The sequence below is a fragment of the Scyliorhinus torazame genome, chromosome 20 (assembly GCF_047496885.1).
Source record: "Scyliorhinus torazame isolate Kashiwa2021f chromosome 20, sScyTor2.1, whole genome shotgun sequence".
NCBI lineage: Eukaryota > Metazoa > Chordata > Chondrichthyes > Carcharhiniformes > Scyliorhinidae > Scyliorhinus > Scyliorhinus torazame.
In genome coordinates this window covers 26,803,493-26,820,668 of record NC_092726.1, presented here as the reverse complement: position 1 = coordinate 26,820,668, position 17,176 = coordinate 26,803,493, and the positions used below count along the sequence as shown (strand labels likewise).

The following is a 17,176-nucleotide window of genomic DNA, read 5'->3' as shown; positions in this document are numbered from 1 at the left end:
GTTAGCACTGCTGCCTCACGGCGCCGAGGTCCCAGGTTCGATCCCGGCTCTGGGTCACTGTCCGTGTGGCGTTTTGCACACTCTCCCCGTGTCTGCGTGGGTTTCGCCCCCACAACCCAAAGATGTGCAGGGTTGGTGGATTGGCCGCGCTAAATTGCCCCTTAATTGGGAAAAAATGAATTGGATACACTAAATTTTTTTTATTTTTAAAAAGCGTAATTCGGTAATGGCAGAATCCACAAGGATTCGGGCAGGCTCAGCAGAGATGGAATCTGTCGTCGATGCAACAAAAAAGTCCACGCAATGCACACCACAAGCCTGCAATCCACACAGGAAATATAAATGCGGAAAGAGCCACTTTGCCTCCCCGTATGAAACTCAAGCACGATCAATCAGAACACTACCAGGCACAGTCAGAAAGGGACCAGCGCCCGAGATAAATAGCAAGGCCGCTGACAGATAATCCAGCAGCTCACAGCCAGCGTCCAAGAGACAAAGGGTCACGTGGGGCCACCTTAAGGGGAAGCAACGTCAGGATTCAATCGTCACCACAGTCTCCTTCAGTTACCGATGCTGACGGACGTGTCAAGTGCGGCCAGTATGCAAGATGCTGCAATTGTTTGTACAGTCAATGGGTGAAGAGTCTTAACTTTAACTCACTTGCCTGCAGCGTACACTTAAGACTGTGCTGCTCTTTTGGGGAGTGGCATAGGAATGAGCAGAGTGCATACTGCAAAATGCCGGTGGGTTTCGACTGTCTATGAATCAGTGCTGAAGAAGGAGGCAATATTTAAAAATACGGATGGTGCCGCTGATGCAGGATGCGAGAGCGGTTTCCCGTCAGAGAACCCCTAAGTGGAGATGGAGCCCATTCGGCCCATCGAGTCGGTGCCAACCCTCTGAAAGAGCACCCTACCTAGGCCCACTCCCCCCGCCCTATCCCCGTAACCTAACCTACACATCTTTCTTGGACACTACGAGCAATTTAGCCCGGCCAATCCACCTAACCTGCACATCTTTGGTCTGTGGGAGCAAAGCACCCAGAGGAAACCCCACGCAGGCACGGGGAGAAGGTGCAAACTCCACACAGACCCAAGGCCGGAATTGAACCCGGGGCCCCGGCTCTGAGAGGCGGCAGTGCTAGCCACTGCGCCGTCTATGTTACAAAGGAACTGGTTAGCCCGTCGCATTCGGGATATGCCCCTGCATGCAAAAAACTTGCCCAGTCTGTCAAAGGAGGAAACGTTAGGGCACGGGAACCGCAAATAGGGAGAACCAGGTGGGCAACTGAGAAAAATGGGGACTTAGTCTTGGACTGTTCTGAAGGCCTGATTGAATTTTTTATTTGAAGAAGTGGCCTGTGGGACATCGTCTGTGATGTTATTTACATGGACTACCTGAAAGACTTCTGATAAAGTCACTCGCAAGAGATGGTTAGCCAAAGTTGAAGCCCGTGGGATTGAAAGCAATGTATTAACCTGGTTAGGAAATGGAATGGTGGGCAGCACGGGGGGGCGCAGTGGTTAGCACTGCTGCCTCACGGCGCCGAGGTCCCGGGTTCGATCCCGGGTCACTGTCCGTGTGGAGTTTGCCCGTGGATCTCACCCCCACAACCCAAAGACGTGCAGGCTAGGTGGATTGGCCGCGCTAAAATTGCCCCTCAATTGGAAAAAATGAATTGGGGACTCTAAATTTAAAAAACTAACTTCAAATCATTTCCTGGCTGGTTCAGCCGGGATCAAAGCTGATGCCAGCTGAGATGGGATGTGACAAACCCCATGGGCTCACAGTGCAGGAGGAGGCCATTTAGCCCATCGAAGCTATACCGACCCTTCGAAAGACCATCATTCCCATGTCCACCCCGCCCTATCCCCGTAACCCTAACTCCCAGTTTGAGGAAGAACATTCTTGCTATTGAGGGTGTCCAGCTAATTCCCGGGATGGCAGGACTGACATATGAAGAAAGAGGGGATTGACTGGGCTTGTACTCACTGGAGTTTAGAAGAATGAGAGGGGATCTCATAGAAACATATAAAATCCTGATGGAACTGGACAGGCTAAAAGCAGGAAGAATGTTCCCGATGTTGCGGACGCCCAGAACGAGGGGTCACAGCCCAAGACTAAGGGGTCAGCCATTCAGGACTGAGACGAGGAAGGACGTCTTCTCTCAGAGAGTTGGGAACTTGTGGAATTCTCGATCACAGAAAGCTGTTGGGGCCGGCTCGCTGGATATATTCCAGAGGGAGCTGGACGTGGCCCTTGTGGCTAAAGGGATCAAGGGGCACGGAGAGAAAGCGGGAGTGGGAGACTGAATTTGCACGATCAGCCTTGATCATATTGAATGGTGGGACAGGCTCGAGGGGCCGAATTGCCTATTCCTGCACCTATTTTCTATCTTACTTTATAGCCTAACCTGCACTAAGGGGCAATTTAACGTGGCCAATCCACCTAACCTGTATGTCTTTGGACTATGGGAGGACACCCACGCAGACACGGGGAAAACGTGCAAACTCCACACAGGCAGTGACCCAAGGCCGGAAACGAACCTGGGTCTCTGGCGCCGTGAGGCAGCCGTGCGAACCATCGTGCCACCCCAACGTTTAGGAAAGGAATGCATGATGGGATATTGGACGGAGAACATGAATGGGCTGGACTGCTGAGTACGCTCTACGGTGGAATAGCCTGTCGAGAATAAAAATAATAATCTTTATTGTCACAAGTAGGCTTACATTAACACTGCAATGAAGTTACTGTGAAAATCCCCTCGTCGCCACATTCCGGCGCCTGTTCGGGTACACAGAGGGAGAATTCAGAATGTCCAATTCACCTAACAAGCACGTCTTTCGGGACTTGTGGGAGGAAACCGGAGCGCCCGGAGGAAACGCTCGCAGACAGGGGGAGAACGTGCAAACACCGCACAGACAGTGACCCAAGCCGGGAATCGAACCCGGATCCCTGGCGCCTTGAAGCAACAGTGCGAACCACTGTGCTACCGTGCCGCCCCCACCCCCCACCCCATCCCGGGGATCCCACATGCAAGATGATTCCGAGATTGCCTGATAATTTAACTAAAGCAGTCCACTTGCTTTCTCTCTCTTCCACCCCTAGCCCACACCCAGCAGGATTGTAAAACGTGACAGAAATACGGTTATTTAAACAGCAGCTCGTGCTGCTTTAAGTAATCGGCCAACACAAAGGGATTCTGTACAGAGAGACGGCCCTCCGGAGAATAGGCCTTATTTGGTTACTCTGGATTCGACTGAAACTCCCAGCACAGCAGTGATTATCTTGTGCAGGGATCTGCATTAAGCGTTCTCTTGCCAAATCCCACTGCCCCACAACCTTTGAAGTAAATAGTCTTTGCTGCTTTTCTGACTGGCGGGAGAGATTTGCCAAGCTGTCAGCCGAGAGGGATTATTCTTGTCCCACAAGCAACTTCTGTATTGTGTGACGGAGGATGTTTCAAGATACTGTTGAGTGAGAGGAGGGATGGAGGGGGGGGTTCACCAGCTATGAGAACTGTGTCCTCGGCCGTTACAACCAGCCGCTCCTAATAAGCAGTTATCTCACTGTTCGAAAGGTGTGGAATTATAATCCCACTCCCCACCATCAATCACCCGACACATGCGGCCATCTTGAGCCATTGGGCTTTGCGCTATCTAATTGGACGATGGCTTAAGGTCGAACTACACCCGTCCTTTACGATGTCAAAAATCTTTGTAACTAAAACAACATCACCCCCCCCCCCCCCCCCTCCACACCGCTGCGTTTTCCTCTCTCCCGTCCCGGTTGCCTAGGAGATTAATATTTAATTGCTGGAAACTCCAGCATAATCGTAGGGGCGTTGACAAAGATCTTACTCCAAAAAGAGAAGATTAAAAAATCTTTTGCTGCTACTCACAGCCCCAGGGTCCCAGGTTCGATTCCCGGCTTGGGTCACTGTCTGTGCGGAGTCTGCACGTTCTCCCCGTGTCTGCGTGGGTTTCCTCCGGGTGCTCCGGTTTCCTCCCACAGTCCAAAGACGTGCACGTTAGGTGGATTGGCCGCGCTAAATTGCCCTTAGTGTCCAAACAATGTTAAGTGGGGGTTACCGGGTTGCGGGGATAGGGTGGATACATGGGCTTCAGTGGGAAGCTCTTCGTAAGGGCCGGTGCAGACTCGATGGGCCGAATGGCCTCCTTCTGCACTGTAAATTCGATGATTCTACGACGTAAATAGTTGTTGACTTCTGTCAATGTTTGTCTCGAGTCATACTTCAAAAGGTCTGATTTTAATTCACCAGGTCTTTGTGGCGTTAGGCGTGGGAAGAGCAAGGAGAAAGTAGTTTGTGCCAAAACATCCCAGTGGTTTTGTGGGCTAGTTTTGTAACCAGGTAAAAATATTTTGGTGGGAAAAAAAAAATGTGGGGCCTGGAAATCCAATGTGAAAAATATTTTAATTTTGCCATTTTTGTCAAGAAAAACCTTTGCAATCGTGTCAAACTAGTTTCTAATGGAAATAACATCTCTTTTAAAAGATGGTTGTATGTGCCCACTTCCTGTCAGAATTTTTGCTGGATGATTTACCTTAATAAATAAAAAACCTCCCCACAAAAAAAGGTTGCTGAAGACCCCGGTTACCAGACAACACATCCAGAAGTGAACATATCAGACAAAAGCATGAGCCTTTTGAGGAGCTTCCTGAGAATGGAGACATCCAGAGAATAGGTGTCAATGGGATGGAGAGGCTGGCTTCCAATTAAATCCCATCCCATAGTGATCTGAATCAACGCTCCACATTCACTAAGCCAGCTTAAATGCCTCAGAAATTCACCCCCCTCTCCCGAGTGCAGTCAGATCTACGGAGTTGCTTCAATTCAGCCGCAGGCCATCCCCTTGGATTAACATTCCCGAGCTACAAGAGCACACCTGCGTTCCGGCCAAGGTGGCAGTTCCCTGCCGCAGCGCTCATTCACTGAAGCGACGTTCAAAGCTAACCAGAAAAGTTCAAGGGTCGATTTGCGTTTGCGCAGGATTAATCGGCAAACGTGCGGGTGAGGTGGCGCAGGAACTATCTCAACAAGACCAGAACGAACCATCGGCCGCGGACGTCCAACTATTCTGCGACCGCAGCCGAGAGATAGTGTGTGCATCTACAGGAGCAAGAGCGGCTTCAACAACCCTCGCAACCAAACAGCGCACTCACACATGACAGACGATCATCGGACCGGGGTATGGGAAATCCTTTCCCCCTCATGGAACCAGACATCAGTAAGATGTCGCACAAGCAGACGATGTTTTTTTAAGTTATCAGCGAGAGTACTGTGATCAGGTCCGGTCTCCACACTCGCAGAAGGATGAGGACACGGAGATTTAAAAAAACAAAAAATTTAGAGTTTTTTTTCCCCAATTAAAGGGCAATTTAGCGCGGCCAATCCACCTACCCTGCACATCTTTGGGTTGTGGGGGGGGGGGGGAGACCCACGCAGACACGGGGAGAATGTGCAAACTCCACGCGGACACTGACCCGGGGCCGGGATCGAACCCGGGACCTCGGCGTCGTGAGGCTAACCACTGTGCAACTGTGCCGCCCTTCGTCAGCTCTGGGTCACTCTCCATGTGGAGTTTGCACATTCTCCCCGTGTCTGCGTGGGTCTCACCCCCACAACCCAAAGATGTGCAGGGTCGGTGGATTGGCCGCGCTAAATTGCCCCTTCATTGGAAAAAATTAATTGGATACTCTACCATTTAACAAAAAGAACTAGGGGGACATGGATTTAAGGTTTTGGGAGCGAGAGCTGCGAGGGATGACATGAGGAAAAACATTTTTACGCAGCGAGCGTTAATGTCCTGGAGCTCACTGCCTACAAGGCAGGGTGGAAGCGGAGACTATGAATGATTTCCAATAGAAAATGGTTGGGCACTTGAGGGAAATAGACTTGTCTACGGGGATAGAAATGGGACTGACTGGATTAATCTACAGAGTCAGCATTGACTCGATGGGCAATGTCCTCCTCCTGTACCCTAACGTCTCTTAAGAGGGCAGCACGGTAGCGCAGTGGTTAGCACTGTTGCTCCACAGATCCAAATGAGTGCCAATCCCAACAGGCCCAACTCAATTTAAACCCAGAGGCAGACCAAAGTTTAGCTTTACTTTACAAATGGGGAATTAAAATAAAGCTCCCTCCGGGGGGGCTCGTTTCCCAGTCTCCTGAAATGTTTTCCCGAGGGGGTGGAACGTGTTGTCGAGCAGGTGCTCTCACGTTGGGCAGGGGCCACGGCCTACCGCTTCGGAACCAGGGCCCTTAAACAACGTACCCCCAGCAGCACCGACAATAAGGGGCACCCCTCACTCAAAGATAATACCCTCCACATTACCCATTACAACCGGCGCGTTGTGTTGAGCGCAGAAGGATACTGAGGACGAGAGAGATTAAGGCCAGTATGGTGAGGATGACCCTGATGTGACCGACCCAGTGGTCCAGAAGTGATATTGCGACTTTGTAGGTCAGGATGCACTGCAGGCAGACGAAGACCATGCCCGCGGGAAAGGCCACACCAGCACCAATGTAATGCAGGCTTTTCACATGGTCAACCTGGAGAAATAGGAACAGATCTTAATGCATTGCCACTCAATCAAACACACACCAGTTTCACGTGAAAGAAAGACAAAGTACTGGAAACACGTCTGGCAGCATCGCTGGCGGGGGAAACCGAGTTAATCTGGGGGTAAATATGGCTGTTCTTCAGGGCGGAAGGGAGGGCAGGAAGGCGACGGGTTTTATGCTGCTCAAGGGCGGCACAGTGGTTAGCACAGCAGCTCCAGGGACCTGGGTTCGATTCCCGGCTTGGGTCGCTGTCTGTGCGGAGTCTGCACGTTCTCCCCCGTGTCTGCGTGGGTTTCCTCCGGGTGCTCCGATTTCCCTCCCACAGTCCAAAGACGTGCAGGTTAGGTGGATTGGCCGCGCTAAATTGCCCCTTAGTGTCCAGAAGGTTAGTGGGGTTACTGGGTTACGGGGATAGGGTGGAGGCGCAGGTTTGAGTAGGGTGCTCTTTCCAAGGGCCGGTGCAGACCCGATGGGCCGAATGGCCTCCTTCTGCACTGTAGATTGTATGATCCCAGTGTTGGCGGGGACCCAGATCATTAAGGAGCAAGCGTCTTTGGGGGACTATGCTCTGGTGCTCTCAATCAAACAGCCACCACGTCCATGCAAGCCGAGAGGCTGACCTTGATACCACCCAGAGTCCGCATGTGCATCCTTTGTAGCAGGAGGCAGGACAACCCAGGAGGTGCGGGAATCGCATCCACCCCCCCCCCCTCCTCAAAACTCAGGGGCATGGGCCTGACAGAAGAGGTACCGTCCAAACCGGGATCTGCACCGGGACCAGAACCACATCAGCAACCGCACCCAGAGCACAGTAAGGTACAGTAAGGGTGCTGTACTGAGAGGTTCCATTTGAGCCACATTGTTGGTATGAACCCCGTATCAGACAACCTTTTTTCCCTTCGCCTGATGAGTCTTTCCCCCCCCCCCCCAAAAAAACAAGAAGGTGAAAATTCAGCATGGCCAAGCCAAACACTTGGCAAATCCCATCCCGGGAACTCAAATTCAATGTGTAAACCTGGAATTATGAAGCTAGTCTCAGTAACGGTGGCCTCCGCTGCCTTCGTCCCAGAGGGCCATAGGTCGCTGTCCCCTTTGAGAGCGGACTGGTGACGATCGAACCCGAGGGTCGCCACACCGCGGGCGAGGTTTGAGAAGACGGGGCCTTCGTGGGCAACCTCAGGGATCGTACCCGCGCTGTTGGCTTCACGAATCCAGCCGAATGTTGGCAGAGGTACAGTTTATGTAACGCAGACCGCTGTGGAACGGAATATCACAGGAATGCAATTGAATAACATTTGGGAAGCCCAGCGTCGTAAACATGCCCACACCTGATCTCACCTCAGCTGTACTGGGCCACCTGCCAACCTTCTGGGCCGATCCCAAACAGAAAGCGATGGCAACGTGATGGGGCCTGCGACCTCCCAAGGCGAAGTCTTGGGGAAACGGTTAAACTCAAGAGGTGGTCGGAAGTTGAAGCCTTTGAATTCTCGTTCTCCTCTGCAACCACCCAAAGCTGGCTCCAGGTAGCAAATCAGGTGCAACAGGTGATGAAGAAGGCGAATGGAGTTTTGTCCTTCATTGCTAGAGGGATGGAGTTTAAGACTAGGGAGGTTATGCTGCAATTGTATAAGGTGTTAGTGAGGCCACATCTGGAGTATTGTGTTCAGTTTTGGTCTCCTTACCTGAGAAAGGACATACTGGCACTGGAGGGTGTGCAGAGGAGATTCACTAGGTTAATCCCAGAGTTGAGGGGGTTGGATTACGAGGAGAGGTTGAGTAGACTGGGACTGTACTCATTGGAATTTAGAAGGATGAGGGGGGGATCTTATAGAAACATATAAAATTATGAAGGGATAGGATAGATGCGGGCAGGTTGTTTTCACTGGCGGGTGAAAGCAGAACTAGGGGGCACAGCCTCAAAACGAGGGGAAGTAGATTTAGGACCGAGTTTCGGAGAAACTTCTTCACCCAAAGGGTTGTGAATCTGTGGACTTCCTTGCCCAGTGAAGCAGTTGAGGCTCCTTCATTAAATGTTTTCAAGATAAAGATAGATAGTTTTTTAAAGGGATTAAGGGTTATGGTGTTCGGGCGGGAAAGTGGAGCTGAGTCCACAAAAGATCAGCCATGATCTCATTGAATGGCGGAGCAGGCTCGAGGGGCCAGATGGGCGACTCCTGCTCCTAGTTCTTATGGACATCACACTCACGGAACTGAAGCGGCTCTTCTAAGTTTGAAACTCTACTGCTGGTATCTTAGCCCGCAGCACCCTATCACCCACCGTGCTCGCTGACCTACACTGGCACTCGGTCAAGCAATGTCTCATCTTCAAATCTCTCCACGACCCCCCCTTCTATCTATCTAATTCCCTCCTGACGCCACAACCCTCCGAGATCTCTGCACTCCCCTAAAACAGGTCTCCGAGAATCCTGGATATTAATCCTTCCAGAATTGGGTGGCCACTCCTTCAGTTGCCTCGACCCCAAGCTCTAGAATGATGTCCTGAAACCTCTCCCCCTCTTTAGCTCCTTCAAGACCATAAGACATAGGAGCTGAATGAGGCCACTCGGCCCATCGAGTCTGCTCCGCCAAGATGCTACATCCTTGACCAAGCTTCATATCCAGTTGTATGTGGCGGGGTGTCATATTTTGCATTATAATGCTGGGTTGTTTTAACACGTTAAAGGTGCCATTTAAATAAAAGCAATTGCTGGCCGCTGATAATCTTTATTGTCACAAGTAAGGCTTACATTAACACTGCAATGAAGTTACTGTGAAAAGCCCCTCGTCGCCACATTCCGGCGCCTGTTCGGGGACAGAGGGAGAATTCAGAATGCCCAATTCACCCAACAAGCACGTCTTTCGGGACTTGTGGGAGGAAACCGGAGCGCCCGGAGGAAACCCGCGCAGACACGGGGAGAACGTGCAGACTCCGCACAGACAGTGACCCAACGGGGAATCGAACCCGGGAGCCTGGGGCTGTGAAGCCACCGTGCTGACCACTGTGCTACCGCACCGCCCCTGGAAAGTGTAAAAGGGGCACCACAGTGGCGCAGGGGTTGGCACTGCTGCCTCAAGCGCCAGGAACCCGGGTTCAATTCCGGCCTCGGGCGACTGTGCGGAGTTTGCACGTTCTCCCCGTGTGTGAGTGGGGTTCCTCCGGGTGCTCCGGTTTCCTCCCACAGTCCAAAGATGTGCAGGTTAGGTGGATTGGCCAGGATAAATTGCCCTTAGTGTCCAAAGCTTAGGTGTGGTTGCGGGGATAGGGCGGGGGAATGGGCCTGGGTAGGGTGCTCTTTCAGAGGGTCGGTGCCGACTCAATGGGCTGAATGGCCTCTTCTGCACTGTAGGGATTCTATAATAAGTCTATAATAAGATGGTTTTTCCCCAACAATCGATGATAGCTGTCATAGTCTTTTTTTCATAAATTTAGAATACCCAATTCATTTTTTTCCCAATTAAGGGGCAATTTAGCGCGGCCAATCCACCTATCCCGCTCATCGTTGGGTTGTGGGGGCGAGACCCACGCAGACACGGGGAGAATGTGCAAACTCCACACGGGCAGTGACCCGGGGCCGGGATCGAACCCGGGTCCTCGGCACTGTGAGGCAGCAGCGCTAACCTATGAAATCAGTTTTATATTAGACCTCAAGACACAGGAGCAGAATTAGACCATTCGGCCCATCGAGTCTGCTCCGCCATTCAATCATGGCTGATATTTTCTCATCCCCATTCTCCTGCCTTCTTCCCATAACCCCTGATCTCCTTATTAATCAAGAACCTATCAATCTCTGTCTTAAAGACACTCAGTGATATATTCCAGATTTATTTATTGAATTTGAACATCACCTTGGTACCCGTTGTGCTGATATACATCACCACACCCGTGACCCCGGAGAATTAAGTCTGGGCCTCTGGATCGCTAGTCCGGTGACATTACCACAATACCACACTCCTCCCCTTATCTTGGCATTAGGGAGAAAGGAATGGGGCCTTACCTGGAAGTTCCCCACCATAATCAGGCCCACCGCATTAACGCAGCCGGTGACCAGGGCTCCAGTGTTGATCCACATGGGGCGACACCTCTCCAGGATCTGACCATAGCGTAGAACACAGATCACTACCACTGGATGGACACAAGAAACGCAGCCAACCGTTAGTACGTTCAGACACAACGCAGGACGCAAGCAGAGGTTAGGACAGTTTCCACCCCTGGGCATAGGTGACGTTTCGGCGGAATTTTGCATTTCTCAGGATTTATCGGATCATGCAGGGATTTGAAATGCTTTGGGCTCTCGTTGTCATCACCAAGTATACAGATCAGGCCTCCCTCTGCAATGCCCCGTCAAGTAATTATACCAGGTACACTTGCACTTCCAATCTAGATACAGAACGGGGTTAGATACAGAGTAAAGCTCCCTCAACACTGTCCCCATCAAACACTCCCAGGACAGGTACAGCACGGGGTTAGATACAGAGTAAAGCTCCCTCTACACTGTCCCCATCACACACTCCCAGGACAGGTACAGCACGGGGTTAGATACAGAGTAAAGCTCCCTCTACACTGTCTCCATTAAACACTCCCAGGACAGGTACAGCACGGGGTTAGATACAGAGTAAAGCTCCCTCTGCACTGTCCCCATCAAACACTCCCAGGACAGGTACAGCACGGGGTTAGATACAGAGTAAAGCTCCCTCTACACTGTCTCCATCAAACACCCCCGGGACAGGTACAGCTAGGGGTTAGATACAGAGTAAAGCTCCCTCTACACTGTCCCCATCAAACACTCCCAGGACAGGTACAGCACGGGGTTAGATACAGAGTAAAGCACCATCTACACTGTCCCCATCAAACACTCCCAGGACAGGTACAGCACGGGGTTAGATACAGAGTAAAGCTCCCTCTACACTGTCCCCATCAAACACTCCCAGGACAGGTACAGCACGGGGTTAGATACAGAGTAAAGCTCCCTCTACACTGTCCCCATCACACACTCCCAGGATAGGTACAGCACGGGGTTAGATACAGAGTAAAGCTCCCTCTACACTGTCTCCATTAAACACTCCCAGGACAGGTACAGCACGGGGTTAGATACAGAGTAAAGCTCCCTCTGCACTGTCCCCATCAAACACTCCCAGGACAGGTACAGCACGGGGTTAGATACAGAGTAAAGCTCCCTCTACACTGTCCCCATGTCCCCATCAAACACTCCCAGGACAGGTACAGCACGGGGTTAGATACAGAGTAAAGCTCCCTCTACACTGTCCCCATCAAACACTCCCAGGACATGTACAGCACGGGGTTAGATACAGAGTAAAGCTCCCTCTGCACTGTCCCCATCAAACACTCCCAGGACAGGTACAGCACGGGGTTAGATACAGAGTAAAGCTCCCTCTACACTGTCCCCATGTCCCATCAAACACTCCCAGGACAGGTACAGCACGGGGTTAGATACAGAGTAAAGCTCCCTCGACACTGTCCCCATCAAACACTCCCAGGACAGGTACAGATTGGGGTAAGATACAGAGTAAAGCTCCCTCCACACTGTCCCCATCACACACTCCCAGGACAGGTACAGCACGGGGTTAGATACAGAGTAAAGCTCCCTCCACACTGTCCCCATCACACACTCCCAGGACAGGTACAGCACGGGGTTAGATGAAGAGTAAAGCTCCCTCGACACTGTCCCCATCAAACATTCCCAGGACAGGTACAGCACGGGGTTAGATACAGAGTAAAGCTCCCGCGACACTGTCCCCATCAAACACTCCCAGGACAGGTACAGCACGGGGTTAGATACAGAGTAAAGCTCCCTCAACACTGTCTCCATCAAACACGCCCAGGACAGGTACAGCACGGGGTTAGATACAGAGTAAAGCTCCCTCTACACTGTCTCCATCAAACATGCCCAGGACAGATACAGCACGGGGTTATATACAGAGTAAAGCTCCCTCTACTCTGTCCCCATCAAACACTCCCAGGACAGGTACAGCACGGGGTTAGATACAGAGTAAAGCTCCCTCTACACTGTCCTCATCAAACACTCCCAGGACAGGTACAGCACGGGGTTAGATACAGAGTAAAGCTCCCTCTACACTGTCCCCATCAACATTCCCAGGACATGTACAGCACGGGGTTAGATACAGAGTAAAGCTCCCTCTACACTGTCCCCATCAAACACTCCCAGGACAGGTACAGCACGGGGTTAGATACAGAGTAAAGCTCCCTCTACACTGTCCCCATCAAACACTCCCAGGACAGGTACAGCACGGGGTTAGAAACAGAGTAAAGCTCCCTCTACACTGACCCCACCAAACACTCCGAGGGCAGGTACAGCACTGGGTCAGATACAGAGTGCAGCTCCCTCTACACTGTCCCCATCAAACACTCCCAGGACAGGTACAGCACGGGGTTAGATACAGAGTAAAGCTCCCTCTACACTGTCCCCATCAAACACTCCCAGGACAGGTACAGCACGGGGTGAGATACATAGTAAAGCTCCCTCTACACTGTCCCAATCAAACACTCCCAGGACAGGTACAGCACGGGGTGAGATACAGAGTAAAGCTCCCTCTACACTGTCCCCATCAAACACTCCCAGGACAGGTACAGCATGGGGTGAGATACATAGTAAAGCTCCCTCTACACTGTCCCAATCAAACACTCCCAGGACAGGTACAGCACGGGGTGAGATACAGAGTAAAGCTCCCTCTACACTGTCCCCATCAAACACTCCCAGGACAGATACAGCACGGGGTTAGATACAGAGTAAAGCTCACTCTGTACTGTCCCCATCAAACACTCCCAGGACAGGTACAGCACGGGGATAGATACAGAGTAAAGCTCCCTCTACACTGTCCCCATCAAACACTCCCAGGACAGGTACAGCACGGGGTTAGATACAGAGTAAAGCTCCCTCTACACTGTCCCCATCAAACACTCCCAGGATAGGTGCAGCACGGGGTTAGATACAGACTAAAGCTCCCTCTACACTGTCCCCATCAAACACTCCCAGGACAGGTACTGCACGGGGTTAGATACAGAGTAAAGCTCCCTCGACACTGTCCCCCATCAAACACTCCCAGGACAGGTACAGCACGGGGTTAGATACAGACTAAAGCTCCCTCTACACTGTCCCCATCAAACACTCCCAGGACAGGTACAGCACGGGGTTAGATACAGAGTAAAGCTCCCTCTACACTGTCCCCATCAAACACTCCCAGGACAGGTACAGCACGGGGTTAGATACAGAGTAAAGCTCCCTCTACACTGTCCCCATCAAACACTCCCAGGACAGGTACAGCACGGGGATAGATACAGAGTAAAGCTCCCTCTACACTGTCCCCATCAAACACTCCCAGGACAGGTACAGCACGGGGTTAGATACAGAGTAAAGCTCCCTCTACACTGTCCCCATCAAACACTCCCAGGATAGGTGCAGCACGGGGTTAGATACAGACTAAAGCTCCCTCTACACTGTCCCCATCAAACACTCCCAGGACAGGTACTGCACGGGGTTAGATACAGAGTAAAGCTCCCTCGACACTGTCCCCCATCAAACACTCCCAGGACAGGTACAGCACGGGGTTAGATACAGACTAAAGCTCCCTCTACACTGTCCCCATCAAACACTCCCAGGACAGGTACTGCACGGGGTTAGATACAGAGTAAAGCTCCCTCGACACTGTCCCCCATCAAACACTCCCAGGACAGGTACAGCACGGGGTTAGATACAGAGTAAAGCTCCCTCTACACTGTCCCCATCAAACACTCCCAGGACAGGTACAGCACGGGGTTAGATACAGAGTAAAGCTCCCTCTACACTGTCCCCATCAAACACTCCCAGGACAGGTACAGCACAGGGTTAGGGGGCAGCACGGTGGCGCAGTGGGTTAACTCTGCTGTCTCATGGCGCCGAGGTCCCAGGTTCGATCTGGGTCACTGTCCGTGTGGAGTTTGCACATTCTCCCCGTGTCTGCGTGGGTCTCGCCCCCACAACCCAAAGATGTGCAGGGTAGGTGGATTGGCCATGCTAAATTGCCCCTTAATTGGATAAAAAAATGAATTGGGTACGCTAAATTGTTTTTTAAAACGCTGGGTTAGATGGCGAGGGGAAATCTCTTGCACATTTTTCCTAACAGCGCTTCTTCATTCAGATACAAATATTCCGAGGTTAGGATCATGAAAAATACATGATGAGAACAGAATGAATAGAAAATAGCGAAGCTGCAAAAGAAAGCAAAGTATTTCCTGTCGAAAATTCTCATTCCTCTGTGCGTGACCGGGGCAATGCGGAGGAGTCTTCGACACTTGATTTGATTTATTATTGTCACATGTATTAGTATGCAGTGAAAAGTATTGTTTCTTGCATGCTGTACAGACAATGCATACCGTACATAGGGAAGGAAGGAGAGGCTGCAGAATGTAATGTTACAGTTATAGCAAGGCGTAGAGAAAAGATCAACTTAATACGAGGTAGGTCCATTGAAAAGTCTGATGGCAGTAGGGAAGAAGCTGTTCTTGAGTCGGTTGGTACGTGACCTCAAACTTTGGTATCTTTTTCCTGACGGAAGAAGGTGGGAGTGAGTATGTCCGGGGTGCGTGGGGTCCTTAATGATGCCGGCTGCCGAGACTTCCGGGTGCGGCGATGACCAGCTAAGTCGCACGTTTCGGCAGCTCCCCTGTTGGAACGGACTTTTGGGCTCTTGATAAGAGCCCCAACGGCAATTTTAAACGGCCAAAATCACTGTGCGGTGAAATAGAAGGGAATCCCCCCGGATATTGGTGGAAAAAGGAGAGGATAGCGGCAGGATTGCAGTGGATCCTCCGGAGTAGCGGCAAGGAAGGGAAGCTCGAAGCAAGATGGCGTCGGAAGGTGGCCGTTCGATATGGGGCCCGGAGCAACAAGAGTTCCTGCGGCGCTGTGTGGAAGAGCTGAAGAAGGAGGTGTTGGCCCCGATGCTACAGGCAATTGAAGGGCTAAAGGAGGCGCAGAGGACCCAGGAGCTGGAGCTTCGGGTCGTGAAGGCAAAGGCTGCTGAAAATGAAGATGAAATTCAGGGCCTGGTGGTGAAGACAGAGACGCACGAGGCACAGCACAAGAGGTGTGTGGAGAGGTTGGAAGCCCTGGAGAATAATTTGAGGAGGAAGAATCTAAGAGTCTTGGGTCTTCCCGAGGGCGCAGAGGGGGCGGACGTCGGGGCATATGTGAGCACGATGCTTCACTCGCTAATGGGATCGGAGGCCCCGACGGGCCCTTTGGAGGTGGAGGGAGCTTATCGAGTTATGGCGCGAAGACCAAGGGCAGGAGAAATACCTCGAGCCATAGTGGTGAGGTTTCACCGCTATAATGACAGAGAGATGGTCCTAAGGTGGGCGAAGAAAACTCGGAGCTGTAGGTGGGAGAACGCGGTGATCCGCGTATACCAGGATTGGAGTGCGGAGGTGGCGAGAAGGAGGGCGAGTTTCAATCGGGCTAAGGCGGTGCTTCACAAAAAGGTGAAATTTGGAATGCTGCAACCGGCGAGACTGTGGGTCACATACCAAGGGAAGCACCACTACTTTGAGACGGCAGAAGAGGCGTGGACATTCATTGTGGACGAGAAGCTGGAATAGTCTGGCGAGAGAAAGAGCTTCTGGGACAAAGTGGTGGGGTGACGATGTGGGACGAGGAAGGTGGGGGAGGATAATTTTTCAATTGTTAACTCTTTAATCCTGTAAACTTTCTCTCTTCCCCTCGTTTTGGGGGGGGGGGGGGGGAAAGAGTATGAGGAACTGTGGGCGCCGGTGGGTAGGAAAGCGGGGCTGAGTGGGAAACGCGGGCCTCATTCCCGCGCTATGGTAATTATGGCGGGAACAGGGACGCAGGAAGGTGGGGGCCTCGCACAGTGAGAGGCCGAGGGCAAACGGGGAAGCCGAGGTCAGCCAGAGTTCGCTGACTTCTGGGAGCAACATGGGGGGTGTAATCACGCTAGAGGGGGATCTAGCGGAGGGGGGGGGGGGAGCTAACTGGGTTGCTGCTGCTAAGGGGGAGGGGGAGCTGTTATGGGGCGGGGTGGTCGAGGCGGGAGGGCACCATCGGTGGGATATACGGGTACGTGGGAACCGGGTGAGGAGCTGGGTTAGAAAAGGGAATGGCTAGTCGACAAGGGGGCGGGGGGGGTAAAGAGTCCCCCAACCCTGCTGATCACGTGGAACGTGAGAGGGCTGAATGGGCCGATTAAAAGGGCGCGGGTACTCGCACACCTAAAGAAATTAAAGGCAGATGTGGTTATGTTGCAGGAGACGCACCTGAAATTGACAGATCAGGTCAGACTACGTAAAGGATGGGTGGGGCAGGTGTTTCATTCGGGTTTGGATGCGAAGAATAGGGGGGTGGCTATCTTAGTGGGGAAACGGGTACTGTTTGAGGCAAAGACCATAGTGGCGGACAGTGGGGGTAGATATGTGATGGTGAGTGGCAGACTGCAAGGGGAGGTGGTGGTTCTGGTGAACGTGTACGCCCCGAACTGGGATGATGCAAACTTCATGAGGCGTATGTTGGGACGTATCCCGGACCTGGAGGCGGGAAAGTTGGTAATGGGGGGAGACTT

At 52.0% G+C, this 17,176-nt stretch overlaps 1 protein-coding gene across 1 annotated transcript in view; it reads right to left on the bottom strand.

Moving 5' to 3' along the window:
• LOC140397010 (transmembrane protein 150A-like) overlaps window positions 1-17,176 on the bottom strand; it is a 50,086-nt gene that overhangs the window by 14,091 nt on the left and 18,819 nt on the right. Inside the window, exons 5-6 of the mRNA XM_072486040.1 lie at window positions 10,582-10,709; window positions 6,397-6,574 (exon numbers count right to left, since the gene is read on the bottom strand). Coding sequence (XP_072342141.1) covers window positions 6,397-6,574; window positions 10,582-10,709 — 306 coding nt within the window. The remainder of the gene's footprint in view (window positions 1-6,396; window positions 6,575-10,581; window positions 10,710-17,176) is intronic.